Source organism: Anas acuta, chromosome 3 (genome assembly GCF_963932015.1).
Source record: "Anas acuta chromosome 3, bAnaAcu1.1, whole genome shotgun sequence".
Taxonomy (NCBI): Eukaryota; Metazoa; Chordata; class Aves; order Anseriformes; family Anatidae; genus Anas; species Anas acuta.
Window position 1 is genome coordinate 116,209,058 of NC_088981.1, and position 21,159 is coordinate 116,230,216.

The following is a 21,159-nucleotide window of genomic DNA, read 5'->3' on the forward strand; positions in this document are numbered from 1 at the left end:
TTCTAAAAGGCATGAAGAAGGTTAACCCTACTGTTAGATTAAATCCATTATACTGTGGTCAACACAACTACTCAAAAAAATATGGGCAATTTGAAAAACAAAAACAAAAAACAACAAAGCCAATGAGTCCTCCAGTCTGCCTGTGGAAGTTATTCTTCTAGCCCTCTAACCATTCAAGAAGACTTCTACCCCATATAACTTTTCAACACTTCAAAAGAAGATATGAACACCAAAATCATATACAGGATCTCCCTGCTGCTCTCACCGATGTCATGTACAGAGTTAAAAACTCCCTTGCTTATAGTTACGTGCACAGCATATATTGCATCTGACATATTTCTTGACATACTTCTTACTGGTCGTGTCATTCACATTTTCATGTTCTTCTCTACACAACCATAAGATCTAGAAACAATGCTTCTGAGACAGTTTCGTGTGTTGAAAATAACTGCAGGAATTGGGAATTTTCCATTAAAAACCTAAAGCAAATATTGCAAAACTTGGTAATACTGAACACGTTCCAACGCTGCCAACTACCTACCATTTTTTTAATGAATAACCCCACTAACATTGTTTAGAACGGTTATTCTAACAAGGCTTCAGTTATTTTCCATTTTCAAAATATTTTAATAAACTTATCCTGTTTAAAGATCAATTTACAAAGCAGTTAAGTAAATCAACCATTTTAGAACCATCTTAATTTCATTCATCTCATTAATTAATGGATATTCTCTACTACTTCCTCTCTCCCCACCCTTATTGCTATAAGAGCCTCTCATCCTCCTGAACTCCTCTGGCTAGCTTTAATCCAATTTGTTTCCCCCCCTCTTTTTCCTTGGGAAAAAAACCTTCAAATGCAAAAGCAACAAGAAGCAAAATAAGATAGAGACAAGTAGAATGATTGGGGGTGTGCAAGAGAAAAATCAAGGCAACAAAAATTGTTCCTGGGAACAAGACTGGAACAGGCTGCTCTGCTGTGATTAAACTTCAGCAAACTTTGCTGCTGATGTAGCAAAATTCCTCAAAACTAGCAGATCTCTGTTTACCAAACCTCTCACCAGTCTTGATGGGGAAATAGATGAAAAAAGTGCCTACCAGGGGAGAATCACCATGCACTTTTTCTCCCTGAAATTTGGAAAGCGAGACTTTTGTAAAGCACTAATTTAACTCAAAACTAAATTTGACCAATTTTTGCAACAACTGAATTTGGGTCTTAAAATGGATCAAGCTCACTTAGACCCCGATAGGAAAAAAAAAAAAAAAAAAAAAACTAGTTTAAAATATCAAGCTTATTTATATTTCTTACATTAAGTTAGCAGTCATACCCCATGTAAGATGGCCCAATTCCACTTGGTCTCTATATAGCATTAAAACTTCATGCTTATCTTTTGTGGCTCATCCCAAAGGAACCTGAGGTACCTAAACACCAGAGTGAAGGGAGACTTAAAGGAGATAAATTAAAAAAAAAAAAAAATCCATCTTTTTTTACCCCCAAATCCACAGAAATAAAGTATCCAGCTGGTCCCAACTAGTAAGATTCGGCATCAATCATTTCTACTTCTAACACCACTTTGTGAAATGAAGGCTGTTTGGGGACATAAATGCTGTTTAGTGACATTGCTCTCAACATCCCCGTCATACCACCAAGAGGTTTTTAGCCTCTTATTTTTTTTGTATGAAGTTCTCCCTGTAGATATGGGGATCTCCCCCTCTTTGGAAGTCCTGATCTTGAGCCAGGGGCACGTGGCCAGACATAGAGGTGTTCTCTCTCATGGAGGAAAATAAAGGAAAACACAGGAGGATTTTCTCACCTACTACCATGGCTGAAAACCATGCAAATTCAGGTATCATTTACCCAACACTAACTTTCTAGGTGGTGAACACAGCAGAATAATCCCATTAAAAGGCCAAGAGCAGGAAGTGGAGAACTCCACGTCCAATTGAACTTGCAGAAGTTCAAAGCAATTCAATTACCCATTTGGGAATAAGGCCAGAACACTGGCCTTAACACCTCGAGCACTTGAGAAAATGGCTCTGGACTCTTCAATGATCAGAAGAAATCATTTCTTCCTCTCTGCTACTTACTGTACATGAGTAGGAAGTACTCCAGCATCAGTGAAGAGATCCTTTGCTGCAGAGATCCCTCTCCACATCTCCATTAAAATTCACTGCTTTATCTAATAAGCTCTGCAAAGCTCAAGATACTTACAAAACCAGTTGTACTTCCAGATATGAGACCTATATTTGATATCATTCCGCATAATATGGATGTGGGCTAGTGCCAAAGTGTTCAGAACAGGATCCCAGGTCTGGTAATTGGTTTAGGAACCATTCTGATAAAGTCACATCAACTGTGGCAAACAGGATGGGGAGAGATGCCAACTTCCCCCTTCTCCGACATACGGCATGTCCTGCTGGTGCAGGGCTGGCAGGGCACTTGTAAGCTTATCTTTTATAACACCACCACTTCTGGTCACATAAAACACACCTTCTTGCTGTCACTGAATGCGATCTTGCACTTCAAATAAAGGTGCAAAATCACAAGGTAAAGTTGTGCAAGTTCAGCTTTCCAGCCGAAGTATCAGTATATAGCAAAAAATTGCCTTTCTACAACTAGTTAACCAAGCACATTTTCATTATCAAAGTGTTTCCATAGTGTGAACTCCTTAGCCTGTGAGTTTTTCCCTTCGTGAATGTGCATATAGTACTGGTGAGAGGTGCTACCGGACCACCGTGGAGACGTATGTCCTTTGGCTGTCACAAACATACAGCCAGGATCCTTGTTCAGTACGAGTGGGCTGCTACATTTCCCTGCTACGTGAGGTCTCTGATCTAGACAGCAAACAAAAATGGGTATTCAGCACAGCACTGCTTTTTCCAAAGGTGATAGGACTTCCTTACCAAGCAGCCTGATATTCAGCACCCTGAGTCACATGAACCAACACTCCACATACTTCCCATCAGAAGTATTTTTTATATTCCCCTTCCACATTATATTCCCCTTTCACATTATATTCCCCTTCCACATTTCATCCCACTGTTACCCATCCGGGATGCACCTGGCCCTTACAAGATGCTCGAGAGGGAGTTTCTTATTGAGCTATAGCTGTTCGACAGCCACAATGGTTGACGTGCATCACAAAGCGAGCACCACACACACAAGTTCAGAGGCTAAGACTCCACGTCCCATCAAGAGCAGCTTTAAGACACTGAAGGAACTCAGCTGGAACATTTAGGGCAGAGCGCTCTCTCATCTTCTGAAATTCAAGCTTTGGCCTTTTCTGTTCTTACTTAAGAAGTGCATCTCCTTTTATTCACAGCCAATTTAAGCGCTTCAGAAATGCCCAAAGCCTTGCACCACATTAAGCAAAGCCGCCTTCAAACCAGTAGTTGATGCTATGAATTTTGGGTCCCAGAAGAGGATTAAGGATCTGACTCATCTGAGCCAACATTTATGCTTATCAGTTGCAACTCCAGTATCTTCAGTGGAGTTGTACCAGTTTTCAAGAGGGGGGGAAAAAAAAATCAGGCCTCAAGTGCTCATCATGTCAACGAACACAGAGCCATCCTTACCCATACGTTAGCATAATTATCTCCTGCACTCTTAGTTCTGATTTTCAAAGAGGACTCTACTCCCATTCATCCTGATTCACAAACAAAATGTAATGCTTGTAATGACTGCTCTCATCCCAGGCAAACGAAAACCTCACTTTGCAGCAAGGAGTGAAATCAGACTACAAGCTGATCTATCGAGGTTAAACGTCACCGGCTCTGTTTATGAATGCAAAACACCGTCTTATGAATGCAGAACACTGCCATACGCTTTCGATCAAAATGGTGACAGTTAATAAGAGCAGCCTGAAACTTCTGAAAATAAATCCAACGTAATCAAATACTCACCGCTACACAAATTACAGAAGGCAAGCTGAGAGCAGAATATCAACATATCATTTCTTCAGGAAGCTTCAAGTTTCCTAGCTAGTTAAAGAGCCCCAAACCCAGACACACTTTTTCTATATAAGCTGTTCTTCCACTCAGCCTTTGATATTCTTTACTGCTGATAAAATATTTTTTACTGGATGCTGGCACACTGGCAGCAAGCAAACCCTAGCAGTTTTGCCACTGATTCCACTTGGGTGAGTAACTTGCTGTCCTTTATAGTATCCACTTTACATCTTTGGAAAAGGGAGAGAGAACTCGAGATCAATCTTACAAGGGAAAGATGGAATATAAATGCCAATTATTGTCATAATCCAAGTCTTACAAAAGGCACTGACCTCTGACTAAGCACAGGGCTGGCAGCCAGGTACTTCTGAATTCTGCTCCAGGCCCAGACTGATTCACACTGACACCTTATCTGTCTAACCCTAACGTTCCCTACTTCCACAATGAGGGCTTCCTGCTATTGTTGCAATTCTCCAGCAACGAGGCAGGAATTCAAACTCTGAGGCTGGATTCAAGGGCACAAGGAGGGATGGGCAGGACTGACACACACAGAGAAAAGCCCAAGTGGCAGCTGAGCACCAAACCAGGGCCCAAAGCCCAAAATTGTGCCAAAAGCAAAGGAGAAGCCCCTAAATTTGGGAGCCAAAGACCAAACTTTAGATACATAAACTCTGTAACAGAATCAGGGCAGGATTGGTGTGGTTGAGTTACACAGTTACACAAATCTCTCAACACAGTGAAGTATTTTCTGTAACTCACAGGAAGAAACAGAATTATTGTGGTAAAAAAATAAAAAAAAATAAATAAAAATAGAATAAAACACCACTACCAACTGAGACATGGGTCTAACCTAGACATGGGCCTACCTAACATGGGCCTAACCTGGACGTGGGCCTACCCAACACGGGCCTGACCTAGACATGGGTCTAAACTGGCAAATCCCTTTTTTTTTTTTTGCTATCAGATTTACAGGAGCAGATACAATGTCATCTTCTGTTTCCTGTCGATTTTGGCCACTCCTGTATTAAAAACATGAAAATCTCGGAAACTTTCTGTATCAGGTTTTGTAGTTGGAATGTCTGAATAATGGAAACACCTTTCCAGAGACCAAGGGACAAGAAATCAATACTGTGCTAATTTTTGAGACTGACAGCTCACAGAAAGGGACTGGCCTTTGGACAAGATGAAATGACATGTTCCAAGGCCCAAAGGCATTCTGCAGGAAGGCAGACCAAGTGACTGGCCAAAACGTGTGCATTTCTCACCCCATGGTCATCCTACATGGTCCATCTGTAGCATCAGATATGACAAGGTGTAGGACATGCTTTAAAAGATGCCATCACCAGATGTGCTCTTCCACATCTTAAGAGAAAGAGATGCTCTGAAGTATTATCACAGGCACCTGCGTTCTCCCTCAGAATCCATCACTAGCAGGAACAATTAACAACTTCTTTAAAAGAAAAAAACTGTTCAGAAAACTAAAGTCAAAAAACAGCAAATACCTAAAATTTACCTATCCCTAACTTTGTGTTCAACTACAAAGCAATTTTTCCCCCACTAGAAAACAGCCTGCAATCATAGTTTTACTGGGATTCAGCCTTAGTGAAGACAGACATTATACTTGGAGAACAACTCAGACATAGCTTACCAGCAGCTCCTTGAAGAATATAAATCCTAATGGCAAAAACATGGGCTTTTGGCTACATTTGCTTCCATATTAGAGTTTTACTTAAAAGCATTTTAAAAAGAAACACACATCCTATTAATGCTCTTAAAGTAACAGGCATCTCTCATGTAGTCCAGATCCAAGCTAGGGAGATTTTTTTCTTATATGACATAGAGAAGACACAGTTTGCACCCTCATAATAAATCCAAATCTTTACACCCTAGTCAGAGCAGGAGGAGAACACCTCAAGACACAAGTCCTGAGGGTGCAGATAGTAGTCAGTGGTACGGCCCACTGACTACTACCCGCTATTGGTCTTTTCAGGCTGGTAGCGATGAAGTAGCAAAGAGAAGCCCGAAGGCAATCAAAAGAGACTTTAGGGATTTGGGGCGACAACTTAGAGGTTCAGGCGCACAGGTTGTGTTTGGCTCTGTCCTTCCGATAGGGGGGATGGAAGCTGAAAGGTGCGCTGTTCGCATAAACTCGTGGCTTCGTGACTGGTGTGACCGGCACAACTTTGGGTTTTTTGATCACGGGAAGGTCTATGCTACACCGGGCCTGATGGCACCGGATGGGATGGGCCTCTCTCGGAGAGGGGTGAGGATCTTGGGTCAGGAGTTGGCAGGGCTGATAGATAGGGCTTTAAACTAGGTAAGAAGGGGGATGGGGCTGAAGCAAGGACTGTTGGGGCTGTGCCAGGGGGAACAATGGCAAGGCCGGAGGATAAGGTAAAGGCCCAGCTGAAGTGCATCTACACCAATGCACGCAGCATGGGTAATAAACAGGAGGAGCTGGAAGCCATCGTGCAGCGGGCAGGCTACGACTTGGTTGCCATCACGGAAACGTGGTGGGACCAGTCTCATGACTGGAGTGCTGCGATGCCTGGCTATAGGCTCTTCAGAAGGGACAGGCAGCACAGAAGGGGTGGCGGTGTGGCTCTCTATATTAGAGAGTCTTTCGATGTTGTAGAACTCGAGGCTAGGAATGACGAGATCGAGTCCCTTTGGGTTAGGATCGGCAGGGACAACAAGGCTAGTGTCCTGGTCGGGGTCTGCTATAGACCGCCGAACCAGGATGAGGAAACGGATGAGGAGTTCTACAGGCAGCTGACAGAAGTTGCGAAATCGTCAGCGCTTGTACTCGTGGGGGACTTCAACTTCCCTGACATATCCTGGAAGCACAACACAGCCCAGAGGAAGCAGTCTAGGAGGTTTCTGGAGAAAGTGGAAGATAGCTTCCTGACGCAGCTGATTAGTGAACCTACCAGGGGTGGTGCCCTGCTAGACCTTCTCTTCACAAACAGAGAAGGACTGGTGGAGGATGTGATTGTCGGGAACAGTCTTGGGCAGAGTGACCACGAAATGGTGGAGTTCACTATTCTTGGCGGGGCCAGGAAGGGAACCAGTAAAACCACTGTATTGGACTTTCGGAGGGCTGACTTTGGGCTGCTCAGGACACTAGTTGGTGGAGTCCCATGGGAGGCGGTTCTGAAGGGCAGAGGGGTCCAGGAAGGCTGGGCGCTCTTTAAGAGGCAAATCCTAATGGTGCAGGAGCGGTCTATTCCCATGCGCCCAAAGATGAGCCAGCGGGGAAGAAGACCAGCCTGGCTCAACAGAGAATTGTGGCTTGAGCTTAGGAGAAAAAAGAGGGTTTATAATCTTTGGAAAATTGGGCAGGCCACTAAGGAGGACTATAAGGATGTAGCGAGGCTGTGCAGGGACAAGATTAGGAAGGCCAAAGCTCGTCTGGAGCTCAATCTGGCTACTGCCGTTAAAGATAATAAAAAACGCTTTTATAAATACATCAACACAAAAAGGAGGACTAGGGAGAATCTCCATCCTTTACTGGATGCAGGGGGAAACTTAGTTACAAGAGATGAGGAAAAGGCGGAGGTGCTCAATGCCTTCTTTGCCTCAGTCTTTAGCGGCAAAACCGGTTGCTCTCTGGATACCCAGTACCCAGAACTGGTGGAAGGGGACGGGGAGCAGGATGTGGCCCTCACCATCCACGAAGAACTGGTTGGTGACCTGCTACGGCACTTGGATGTCCACAAATCGATGGGGCCGGATGGGATCCACCCAAGGGTACTGAGAGAACTGGCAGATGAGCTGGCCAAGCCCCTATCCATCATTTATCAGCAGTCCTGGCTATCGGGGGAGGTCCCAGCTGACTGGCGGCTAGCAAATGTGACGCCCATCTACAAGAAGGGCCGGAGGGCAGACCCGGGGAACTACAGGCCTGTCAGTTTGACCTCAGTACCAGGGAAGCTCATGGAGCAGATCCTCTTGGGAGTCATCATGCGGCACTTGAAGGGCAAGCAGGCGATCAGGCCCAGCCAGCATGGGTTTATGGAAGGCAGGTCCTGCTTGACGAACCTGATCTCCTTCTACGACAAAGTGACGCGCTGGGTGGACGAGGGAAAGGCTGTGGATGTGGTCTACCTTGACTTCAGCAAGGCTTTTGACACCGTCTCCCACAGCATTCTCCTCAAGAAACTGGCTGCTCTTGGCTTGGACTGGCACACGCTTCGTTGGGTTAGAAACTGGCTGGATAGCCGGGCCCAAAGAGTTGTGGTGAATGGAGCCAAGTCCAGTTGGAGGCCAGTCACTAGTGGCGTCCCCCAGGGCTCGGTGCTGGGGCCGGTCCTCTTTAACATCTTCATCAATGATCTGGATGACGGCATTGAGTGCACCCTCAGTAAGTTTGCAGATGACACCAAGCTAGGTGCGTGTGTCGATCTGCTCGAGGGTAGGAAGGCTCTGCAGGAGGATCTGGATAGGCTGCACCGATGGGCTGAGGTCAACTGTATGAAGTTCAACAAGGCCAAGTGCCGGGTCCTGCACCTGGGGCGCAATAACCCCAAGCAGAACTACAGGCTGGGAGAGGAATGGTTGGAGAGCTGCCAGGCAGAGAAGGACCTGGGAGTGATGGTGGACAGTCGGCTGAATATGAGCCAGCAGTGTGCTCTGGTGGCCAAGAAGGCCAACGGCATCCTGGCTTGTATCAGAAACACTGTGACCAGCAGGGCTAGGGAGGTGATCGTCCCCCTGTACTCGGCTCTGGTGAGGCCGCACCTCGAGTACTGTGTTCAGTTTTGGGCCCCTCGCTACAAGAAGGACATCGAGGTGCTTGAGCGGGTCCAAAGAAGGGCGACGAAGCTGGTGAGGGGCCTGGAGAGCAAGTCCTACGAGGAGCGGCTGAAGGAGCTGGGCTTGTTCAGCCTAGAGAAGAGGAGGCTCAGGGGTGACCTTATTGCTCTGTATAAGTACATTAAAGGAGGCTGTAGCGAGGTGGGGGTTGGCCTGTTCTCCCATGTGCCTGGTGACAGGACGAGGGGGAATGGGCTAAAGTTACGCCAGGGGAGTTTTAGGTTAGATGTTAGGAAGAATTTCTTTACTGAAAGGGTTGTGAGGCATTGGAACGGGCTGCCCAGGGAGGTGGTGGAGTCACCATCCCTGGAAGTCTTCAAAAGACGTTTAGATGTAGAGCTTAGGGATATGGTTTAGTGGGGACTGTTAGTTTTAGGTCAGAGGTTGGACTCGATGATCTTGAGGTCTCTTCCAACCTAGAAAATTCTGTGTGTGATTCTGTGTGAGATGCCTGAGGGAGAGTGAGCTGACGTCCCAGCACACAACAAGAAGAATGGGTCCCTTCCAGCTCGGGATATTTTATGATTTTAGATCCCTGCAGCATGGGCTGGTCCTGCTCTTCTCCCCTCCTGCATAGCTTGGGGGAAATCTCCACAAACTTGTTCAGTTCATTAACCCAGCAAGAAAATAAACTAACCAACCAACCCATAGCTACTTTTCTTGTATGGGTAAATGAGCTGATTTAGCCTAGAGAAGGCTCTGATGCTTGCTATCACCAACCCAACAAATGGGGATGAGTCAATTTGGCCAAAAGCAGAGGAAGGCACACAGGGAACAAGATTTCTTTTAGTCCCTGTTAGCTTGGGTTAGCTGCCTGTGAAACCATGGATTAAGTCATCTGGTTCATCTTAAAAGTAAAACTAAAGGCTCAGACAAGACATTCTTTCAGTTACGGAAGCTTAAAATGTCAACTGAACATTTCTACAGCCACCAGCTATTTACACCACACCTTGTTGTGACAAGAGATGAAGACAGCAAGTTAGCTGAAGCCTCTTTCACCGAGGTTTAATTAATGTGCTTTGTGTCACATTTCAGGGAAGCTGGACAGTCACCGCAGCTCAGCCGTACGGTGACTTTCCAAGCCACCATAATCCAATGGCTGTTCTTCAGGGCGTGCCAATTTTGAGATCATTCACATACTTGTTCTTTTTCTTTGTGCTGTTTTTCCTAACTGATGACAAGACTTCAGCCCAGTCCTTTTTTTCATCTGCATTACTCACCCTGATTTTCCTTCCACTCAGCAGGCTTTTACTCACTCCCAAAACAGCTCTGTCATTGCAGGCAGTTAGATCCATAAGCACCAGCCTGACAATTCAGGTAAACTTTAAGTGGCAATGCAAAAACTGCCCATTTCCATCCGAAATCATATTTTGAGAGAGATCTTGAAACATGCAACATAAATACTGATGGCCAGATCTTACCATTAACACATTAATTAATCTGTATCATTGTGATCCTGTGAGGTACAACTTCTTCATACATTTATGAAGAAACCAATGCAGATACACTTGCATTAGTGACAGCAGGACTTAGTTTCAGATAAATAAATAATTATTTTGAGACCAAAATCAAGATTCTTGTGTTCACATCATGCCTCAAATTCCTCTCAAGTACTCACTCTCATCCAACTGGAGATAAAAATTAGGTAGGTGAAATGGTAATTGCAGCCAGCTGCCTACTTTGCTCTTCTGACAGAGAATGCTGCCCCAGGGTATGGATAACCAAACTACCCTCTAACCATGGCAGTTCTAAGCCTGATTTATTAATGTAAACCAACTTTAATTTCAGCTTGTTTTAAAACCCTGGCCTGAAAATTGAATGCCTCAGATAGTGCTTTATAACCTACTTCACCTCTGTTGGAGAGGTGAGCACACAACTGGGGGCAGTTGCTATATCAGCTGTTTCATTTTTATCTTACTCAGTATCTGAGTTAAACTCTTACGCTATTGCTTATTACTTTGAAGAAACTCTTTCCTGCTTAGAGGGCTCATCAAAACAAATTGCAGACTGCATCCTAGTTCTGATCTTCACCATAGATTTGGTAGTTGTATTCCTGCTCTACATAGCCCATGCATGTATTTTTTTTTGAATAGTCACTACAAGCAGATACACAAGATGGGTCATCATTTCACAATGGATTATAGGCTGGGGGATGTGCTACTACTCTGTTTTTCTAATGACTTTTCTTTTTAAAAAGATATCTATGGTTCAATCTGGAAACTTTAAACTGAATTGGGTCATCTTGGGCCACTTCCTCTAATTTAATACTTTCCAACCCCCTCCAAATAGCTTCACCCCAGCTTTCACCCAGTCAGAAATCATTCACCTATACTTATATTGCATTCTTGATGACTGTATTAACCGCACATACACTGGAATCAATCAAAAAAGCAGCTCCCTTTCTGATGGGGGTGGCAGCTGATTAACACCACACGTCAATGTGCCACAGTGATTCCAGAAAGCAGCAGAATAATGTGACATCCTACTAAAACTGCACAGGGGCAGAACACACCTAATATCTGGCTAAAGCACGGGAAATTTAGACTATATAATTCATTGCTTGGAAGTCTGTTAGAAGTCTGATTCAAAGTTAAGGCTGCCAGAGCGTCCTCGTGTTCATACAAAGCAGAGAGGAGCTCTAAGATCACTCTGCAGACTGAATTAGCAGCATAATAAAGATGCACGGGGCAGTGCGGCCTTACCTCCAGATTTCTCTCCTGCTGTGAACTAGATCTTTACAATTTCAGGTGCTGGCTGTTAAACACTGAAACCCAACATATTTCCAGCTAAAACAAAGAAGAGAAGGAGGCCCAGGGCACTGTCTACAGGGTAAGAAACCACAAGTTTCCAGTGGAAGACTAAGTCAGCAGCAACAGAAAATAACTAATTAATGGTTGTGTCAAGAAGCCTGCTTGAAGTACACCGGCAGTTCAATTTCCAACACAAACCATTCTTTTGTCAGCTGCTACTCTTTGCTGTGACTACAGAGAAGTCTATGGTTGCACTGGCACTGGCACTATGAATGTCCATGTGCTGGCTGAATTATCTTCACCCTTGAAATAACCCATCTGGGACAACTCTGACTGCATTCACGGCAGCCCACTTTCTTGATTCTGTTCTTCAAGACAGGATTTCTCTTCCTAACTCAGTCTGACAGAAGGTACAATCAGCATTCAAGAGGTCAAAGCACCTCAAGAATCTGACTGCCACTGGACAAGCATTTAGTCATGCCTACAAGAGGTATGGGGAACAGTGATATAGGACTTTTCAGTGAGAGAGATGGATGACAGCACAGTACAGGACAAGCCGCTCCTTTCAGCCTGACAAGCTTCAAACTTTGAATTCATTTGCTTATTTATTGAAGAGAACAGGATGGATACCAATTACATTCCAGATTCAATAAGACACTGAAAAGAACGAACTAATAGGCTCAAATTCAAGCATGAGATTTAGACAACTTCACTAGGAGGCACAATTCAGCAATTGTGGCTTCAACCAACACATTTAATGTTAATTTTTTGTTCGTTTGGTTGTTTTTTTTGCCTTTGCTATACAACTTGCAGGACTTACTCATCTCCTTTCACCACGTCTGTGGTGGTGCTCAAATCTCTTAAACAGCTCTTAAACATCCCTCTACTTTGTTCAGGAGATGTATGGAGAACTCCAGCTTTTAACGGTACTCTTTCTCTGATCAAGGCTGAGTTTCTAGGCACTGCATCATTTTCCTTCTCTTCCAGTTACACAAAAGTAGAATAGAAAAAAAGCATCAACCAGACCAAGCAAAGAACTTAATGCTACTGTTCGCTGGTCTAAACATCAAGCAAATGCCAAACCAGTAGAACTATCCAGCTTAGCAAACTGCTGATTATCACTGCAACCATTTCTCTGCTCTTTCCAGACAAATTAACAGAAAAATATCTCTCAAGATACCATCTTTCTGTTTTGTTTTTAGCTTGTACTTACACTACTGGAAAAGTTCTGAGCATACTTTACATGGGGATGGGACGTTATAAAGCCTCTTGGGGGTCTTCAGTGTTATTCACCATTCTGTAAGACACAAGAGATACAAAAACGTTAGATATTTCTGTGAAAGACAAATTCTGACTTCTTGTGATCTGGCTTACAATTATACAACCAGCTTACAGAGGGCAACCTTCTGGCAGTTTCACCAGGCAGTAGCCCCAAATCACTTCACTTGCCAGTAGGAAAAACAATGATGGGCTCTGAAGGATTCTTCTCCATCACCCAAATCCACCTTCTGTTGAAAGTGATGTGTATCAACCACTAAATATAAACACGGTTAAGGAAAACGCTCCCTGGGACCATTGAATTTTCTTCTTTCAATTTCTGTTTTACTCTGTGAACCGTTAAAACCTTGTCTGCTTTCTTCCCTTTGTCTTCAGTAGAAGCTTTGCCATGGTTTGCAGCAGACCCACGGTCTTAAAGCCTGGTAAATAATCCTTTGTACCCAACCACCCTATGGACTGCAGTGACTCATGTTACACATGAACGCTTTACAGATCTAAACAAGGCCAACCAGATGAGGATTCTGAGCTTGTGTACACCAAACAGATTAAAACCTGGAAATGATGACTCACATTACTCTTGATAATCTGTAAGTAATCCAGATCCATATAATCTATATCATCTATATAATCACAGACATATGCTTCAATGCACTTGGAAGATTCCTAAGGAGAAAGTTGATGTCTGGTAGCGTAATCAGTCCACAGACAAAAATTTAAATTACAATTGATTTCTTTTGGCCACAAGTAAATTAATCTGTGCAATCATTTAGCCTTATGACAGTTACCTACCCTTTTAACTCACAAAAGCTATTAAAAGGATTATTTGGCTAACATCCGCAAAGAGCTCAGAAGACAGGTACTATGTTCCGAAAAGGAATGACCTAATAGAAATTTCTCCAGCTATCACTGCTGATGTCTTTCTCCACAAACTAACACGGACTGAAAGTGCTTCGAAAGTCAAACTATTAACCGACGGGGAAGAGAAAGGCTGGATATGAGATCCAGGCAGATGTGGAAAGATCTAGAGGGATTATTTACACTTCAGGCTCTGGGTTTACGTGAGCTGGAATAAAAAAGCAATTGGGTAGGGAAGCAAGGGGATGTACATGGAATAGTTCACTCTGCTCCAACAAGGGTTTGTCTGCAATATTAGCACCCAAGCCTCATGGCTGGACACTCCTTGGCTCTTCTCAGTGTTAAATGTGGTCCAAATGCTTCCAAGGATCTTCCTTTATCTCACCCGAGGACCTGCTGAAGGTTTTGGGGAAGAACTGCACCTCTTCTAGATGGAGCCCACTGGGCGTACACAGCCTACGCCAGGCTCCCGAGGTGCACACTGCATTATTTATGAGAGTTTTTGATTTTCTGGTGAAAAACTTGGGACAACAAGCTTTTCCAGAAGGAGCAGCAGGCAGCTTCTGGCCACCACCTTCCAGCGGGGCTTTAAAGCTTTCCCCACAGTTGCTCACACCCAGGTTGGCAAAGGCACGAGCTGGGTGTTTTCAGGGAGGGGAGCTGGCTGCTGCCACTTCCAAACCAATTCATTTGGCCCACATCTAGGTCTCGAGCTGCCTTCTCGCTCTCCAGGAAAGGAGGCTGCCAAGAGCAAGGTCACAGACGAGATGCGTGGTCCCAGGGGACCACAGGTCACGTACCGTGGTCTGGGAGAGGAACCTTGACACGGGATAACTGATGGATGGAAAAGACAAACACGCAGGTCCCTTGCAGTCTCAGCCACCCAAACCCTTTTAAAGATAGCTCTACACCAAAACACTTCTCGGTTAAATCTGTTAGCAGTATTTAAAACATTTTCCCTGAAGCAGTCACAAAAAAAAAAAAGAATAATGAGATCATGCAGTTGACTTATTGCCAATTTTTGAGTTTAATACAGAGAACTGTTTTGTTTTCCAAAGAGGAACAAATTAGATTTAAATATATACAAACTTTCTGAAGGTCAGAGAGGCTAGTGATAGAGAACTGGATTCCGCAGAGAAAGACGTGCTTTGAGGGCGAGGAGTGTGGAAGGAGCAGAGAACAAAACCCACAAAGGGAAGAAAAGATCACCTTCCATCATCATGAAACACGGCATTAAACTGGAACACGAGGGGATGAGATACAGAGAGCCAAAGAAAAGGCTGCAGTAACTCAGGTGTGAGATGACAAAGGTAGGACAATGATTTTAGTGATGCTAATGGAAGGAACAAAAAAAAAAAAAAAAAGGAAGGTACAGGCTTCAGATGTTATAAATGAAGAGCTATTAGGATCCAGCCCAGATCTGGGATGTGAACAGAGCAGTGAGAAGGAACTTTTCCAAGCTACTCCAGATCTGTGAGGGCAGATAGAAAGGATGCTCGAATTTCAGCAGAAATAACCAAGAGAGAGCTCACAAGAAAATATGAGGCAGTCGCAATTTTTGCTCCTGTAGAGGTTGAGGTGGCACTGTTGCAGTCTGGATGCAATCGTAAATTCTCAGACAAAGCCACACTGCAAGGCAGGTCAGGGAATCCTCAGGTCTGCCTCGGCAGCTGGAATTGCAAAAGCAAATGAAATTAAACAAAAAGGAGAAGAAACCAGCGTTTCTGACATCTGCTGCCAGAACAGAAGGGCAGCTTTTGAAAAGGGTTACAAAGGGTCTTAGGCTCAACAGTGATCTGAAGTTCGGTGGTACAGAAACACCCCGCTCTCCCTGCACCCCTATTAAGGGTTAAATAAAATGGCTTTGTGATTTCAGACAAGAAGCAATCCCTCACCTCGAATTTTAGGGAAAAAATTCAGCCCAAAACAGCATAACGTCCACCACCAAATGATGATCGTAAGATCATCGCTACTCTTCTGCTCGGTCTACTTTAGCATCAAGCAAAGCATCAAACCGGGCTTAATCCCAGCACAGGTGTCACCACAATCCACGGCTGATATGCAAGCACGAACGCACAAACCTTTGCCCTTCTCGCATTATTCATTAAATACATTATCTGCTAACCCAGGGATAACACACTACCTGTTCCCCTTCCTTCCTGGGGCAGACAATAAAAAAAATTCAATATTAATATGGAAATCATGGCCACAGTTGTAGAATCGGTTGTAATGAACAATCCTGTCCCCGGCTTAAGTTGCTATAAAGGCAGCTTAAATTTACAATGGATGAGTCTTCGTGGCAATCTGTTTTTCAGATATTAAAAATCTCATTTTCTCGGTGCCAAGGACAAGTGGATGTGTGAAGCAGTGGAGTATCAACTCTGCATTTGTCTCACTTGACATGAAATCATTCTCATTTTAGTTTAGATTTTTAATACATTCTTGGGATCCACTTCAGTTTTCTTCATTTCTCACTGTATGCAATTAGATGTTTTGAAGAACAGTTCACCCTGATCCACCACACTCTGCAGAGGCAAGGAAGTCACTTGGTAAAGACGAGGCTCATATCACTTATTTGGAAAAGAAATTGATTTTCCTTTTTAATTTCTGAGTGAGTCACATAGTAAAAAATAACGGCACCGCTTTGTATTTCACTAATACCTCCCTCAGTAAGTTCTTAAAAAAAGGCTTTACAAATAAATTAAGAGCCTTCTGTCCTTGGGAAAGAGAAACATCACCATTTTGTCAAAGTAAAATATGGACAGAGAGGCTAAATCCTGGGCTTCCAGCCACCCAGGAGAGCATCAGTGGTGAGGACAGAGGCCCCAGGACTGTTATGCTACCAGCTACTGACCTGCTGAAGAACCAAGTTTCATCTTGCTCATAAACCTGGTCGTTGGATGGTGAAGGAAAGGAGAAATGATGAGTGGATATTTCCATTTCTACAAATGTGGGCGACTTCATTTCAGCCAATTCTCCCCCTCTTTGCTGAAGTCAATGTAAGCAACACAAACCTGTTACTGGCTTAATTCCTGTCCAAAAGACATCTTGCCTCAAAGGCAGCAAGAGACCAAGGAACCATCACACCCTTTGCAGTTCATTCTAATGGTTACTCACACTCCCCATTAAAAATTGGGGCTTGATTTCTACTTTGAACGTGTCTGGCTTCAGATGCCAGACAATAGCTCCTGTTAAGCCTTTCTTTGCTAGCTTAGAGTCGTTTATTCTTGGGATACGTTCAGACAGGCTATTGTTTATCCAGGCTTTTAAAACTCCAGGTACTGCGTTTGTATCAAAACTTAAAATTCATCTGGGTGCGTGTACAAAAGTAGGACTAACGTCCAAAATACTGAAGCTAATCTAGGACTCTCTAGCCCATTTTCCCAAAATAGGCCTATTAGAAAAAAAATAAAATAAAAATGCTCTGCCATATGACTCGAGGATGTGTTACATTTGTGCCCTGGAAAGCAAGGTTAAGAACCTTCTCTAAGACCTGTCACCTCCCGAGCACGCGCTGCGGCTCGGCAGCGTGCAGCATCCACTTCTACGTGGTCGGCGTTGCCTTTTAGGTGTCTAGGGCCGAAGTTATTTGAATATTATTGCTCTAAGTTAGTGCATTCATCTGTATCCTAAGCAAGGTGTCGTGCAGACCCTAAGGAAGGTGCACGAGCAGCTCTGGCCAAGCACCACTAAGCAATGCTGCAGTTTTGGGTTACCTCAAGGTGCATTTTGCACAGAAGATGTTGGCTCAGTCACGGGGTGACAAGGCACGAGCTGCCAGGGCAGAGACCTTATCTTAAGGATGTGACCTTCTAATCACAGAAGAGATTGGAAGGGACCTCCAGAGGTTATCTGCAGCCCTGCCGTGCTCAAGAAGTTCTGCCTAAAACTGGTGCCCAACACCACGTCCAGACAGTTTTTTAGTATCTCCAGGCAGAGACTTCACCTCCTCTCCGGGCAACCTGTTTCAGTGAATCAGAAAGAGATCAAAGGGAGCAAGAGAGCGTGTTTTCCACAAACAAAAACTACTAAAGAAAGTGCTCAGAAGTTATCTCCAACCACCTCTGTTTTCTTATTGAGACTGTGTTGGGTTTTCTAAGCCCTTTGCTCTACGATGCAGGAGAAAGCATTATTTGGGGATTGTGGTGAGGGAATGGAGGAGCATCCTGCCAAGTTTACAGTAATTTATTTTTTTGACAGGATCCTCTTCTTCCTCAGAACTCTTTAACTGACGGGAAACCACCAAAACAAGCCTTTTCCCCTTTAGAAAACACATGCCTTGATCTTATGATAAAGAAAGCAACAGTTGGTGCACTTAAAAAAAAGAATGTGAGTAAATCATTGCTCCCACAACATGCCCTGCAGCAAAGCTCCACAAAAACAATTGGCTATTATTTCTCTTCCCTTTTCCCTTCCCAATCCCACACAAAAGCAGCACCCTGAACCCAACGTAGGGGCTTTGCCCAGCGGGCAAGCTGGAGGCCGGGCTCCATTTTGAAGCAGATCAGAAGCTGCTCCTCTCTCCAAAAAGACTGAAGTCACAAAATCAGTTTCCCAAAAAATCAGCTTCCAGAAAGGCAGGCAAAAGTTGATCTGTATTTCACTGGAGAGGACCCCAAGCTATTCCAGAAGGGCCCAAGATGCATAAAAGGCAATGCAGCCCAAGCAGAAAGACACCTTTTAGTATGTTTTTTTCCTCAATGGCAGGTGGAACGTGAAATGCTGCCCTCAAGACCCATCTCCAGACACGTTCCAGCAGACCTCAGGTTCTGTTTCCATTACAGTTTACAAGTAAGTTTTAGGATTTAATGTACCAAGCACCTACGCTGTTATATATCCTAAATTTCAGTATGTTGTCAAAAACCTGCCTGGAACCAGAAGCCAGAATTGAATTAGCCTTGGTGCCTCCAATTACAAGTCGATCCCTATAGAGGAAGGATGACAGCAAGGGACCCACCTCCTGGCTAACAGCGATAGCTGGCAGCTGCTGCAAAGTGATCAAAGAGATCCCTGATCCACTTAGATCAGTCTGACGGAGCACTGAGATGGACGAGGAAGAGATGGTCAATCACAGGAGAGAATTTAAAGAGAAGGTGGCTCTCAGCTGGGTGGTTCAGCTCAAAGTCTGACCCTGCAGCCGAGCAGAAGCTGTCACAAAGCCACTAACTGCACGGCATGAGGCAGCGAGGAGCAGCAGGGAGCTGCAGGAGCAGCCCAATTCACAGCTAATTCTTGCAAACCTCTAATGAGAAAGACAAACCCTGATGGAGAACCAACATTCAACACATTTGCACGCCAAAAAGTCCAGACTATACCTTGAACTCTTTGGCTGTGTACAGTTATGCACCTTAATCTGGGGAAAACTGGGGATGGGGGATTGCCAAACTCTCGAGTCCAAGCCTGGGCCAGCCATACAATAAACGAGGGGCTCATTGAAAAGAGATCTCAATTAACGCTAATTACCTTAACCGATTTCTGAAGTAGCAACGGATATGCCAACTGACATGAGATTCGACACTGCCAAGTGAAATATGTCTGCAAGCAGACCTCCAGTGCAGGACACAAGCAGCAGAAGTGCTCGCACCGAGCAAAGCATCTCCAGGCATGCCCACGTGCAGCCCCTACCTGGGGTTGTGGCCGTAATAATGCCTCGGTTCAGCTTCTCACCAGCTGGATCTGCTCAAAGGAATTACTATGCAGTGTGTTGGGGCAGAATTTGACTTTCCCTTCCACCTCCAGAGGTGCCCTAGGTGCAGGGTTTGGGCACAGGGGACACCGCAGCCCGACACTGCAACTCGCGGGCAGCACGAGGCAGAGCAAGCACGCTGTGCCCGACACTTCATGCTAGGAACAAAAAAGAAACCATTGTTATTATGGCCTCCAGATCTTCCTTTTTAGCAGAATTCCAGAAATTGCGCTTGGCACCAGGTCACTTGACAGAGGGAGATTAATTGCAGGATAGGGGCACAGCAAACCCTTGGCAGGCGCAGGAAACTGCCAAGAGCCTACGTGAATACCAAAATGCCCAGCGCAAGATGCCTGGATATTCAGCTGAAGTGAGCTGGGAACCTATGCCCTGCTGCTGACCTAATAAAAGAAACCAGGAGTTTATCTGCTGATCAAATATTTCATTTGATCACTAGTACCAGCAAGAGGCATCAAAGAGAAAATCCCTCGTTTTTGCATTGCTGCATGGCACAGAAAAGTATTAAGGGGGAATGTGGCATCACTTAGCAATAACAAGTTCCTACGTAAAATTAAGAAGCATTAACTCTTTAAAATGCTCCAGATTTTCATCAGATCCACCTCTAAAGGCTTTATCCACGTGGAGCAGTCGGATCCACTTGCTTTTCCTTGCTCGCATGCTCTGCCAGAAAGCCCCTGGGGCCCTCTCACCCCTGCAGAAGTACACGGTCCAGCAGATGCAAGTGCAATATTTTTCTGTCCAAGGCAAAGCGTGCACGCTGGTAGATTTATTCTCTAGAGGCTCCGTCTCATTTCGACCCACTGAGTAGTTGAGAAGATACAGAGATGGTTTGAGTCAGCAGACTGGCAGCGAGAATGGTGCTCTGGTTACATCGGTGTTACGAAAACTACAAAAAATGGGGCGTTTAGCAATATGCTGTCATCATTTCAGAGCTTGGGAGGCTCTGTTGTTTGGAAAAGCAATGATACCTGACCATGAAAAGGAGGCTTTTTAGGTGTTTTTCCACGTGGTTACTTATTGCCTGAGTGAAGGAGAGCAAGTGATCAGCAAAGTACGGGGATTCACCGCTACAAGTTTGTCCTGTACAGAAACCTCCCACACTCCGATGCTTCTGTCCAGAAAAGAAATAAATTCCTACACACCTCACCAAACACTCAAGCAAACCTCAAGTCGATGCTCCAGCAGGACACCCTAACCGCAAGCACCTCTCCTTCCCCTGCCCAGGCAGCATCCCCCAAATCGGGCTCGTTTCTCGGCTCAATATTTCTGCAAGGTCCTTGTCCTGCTTAACACATTCACGGGGATTTATACGAGCGACTGGAACCCTGCTTAACACTGCTATTAGCAGAGTTCCAAGAAATCGGTAGTTTGGCAATTATAAATACGGCAATACAGGCTGAAATATGTGCTCCTGCTCGCTAAACCTGTAATCCGAGTTCTCTTCTCTTTTTTTTTTTTTTTTCCCTCCCCATAATAAGTGGTTTAAATTTAGTACGAGTGATTCACTCGGCGCAGGTTTACGTGGTTTATTTATTTATTTTTCGCACTTGGGATCCATCTTAGATGACATGGAACAGGAAAAGAAGAGGGACTTTTCTAAAGAAAAGTCAGCCCATTAAATGCAGTGTCTGCCCTAATCTTATCATAACTTCATTATTATCTCCTCAACTTGGCAACTTCCTCCTATCAAAACCGGTAGATAACAGGGTGGACACTTACCCAGTGGGTAATCTAGAGCTTCTTTCACTCTAGGTTGGGCTAAGGTTAAAAAAAGACCCGTTCCCTATGGTCTGAAGGGATCCCATACCA

General features: G+C 44.5%; 1 protein-coding gene across 20 annotated transcripts in view; it reads right to left on the reverse strand.

Moving 5' to 3' along the window:
* HMBOX1 (homeobox containing 1) overlaps nucleotides 1-21,159 on the reverse strand; it is a 121,406-nt gene that overhangs the window by 67,041 nt on the left and 33,206 nt on the right. For 18 of the 20 annotated variants that reach the window (XM_068678930.1, XM_068678935.1, XM_068678929.1 and 15 more), the window contains exon 2: nucleotides 12,724-12,807. In XM_068678930.1, coding sequence (XP_068535031.1) covers nucleotides 12,724-12,746 — 23 coding nt within the window. In that variant the 5' untranslated portion in view covers nucleotides 12,747-12,807. Of the gene's footprint in view, nucleotides 1-12,723; nucleotides 12,808-19,268; nucleotides 19,455-21,159 lie in introns of those variants that run through there. The other 2 variants (XM_068678919.1, XM_068678926.1) reach the window with 2 other exon arrangements.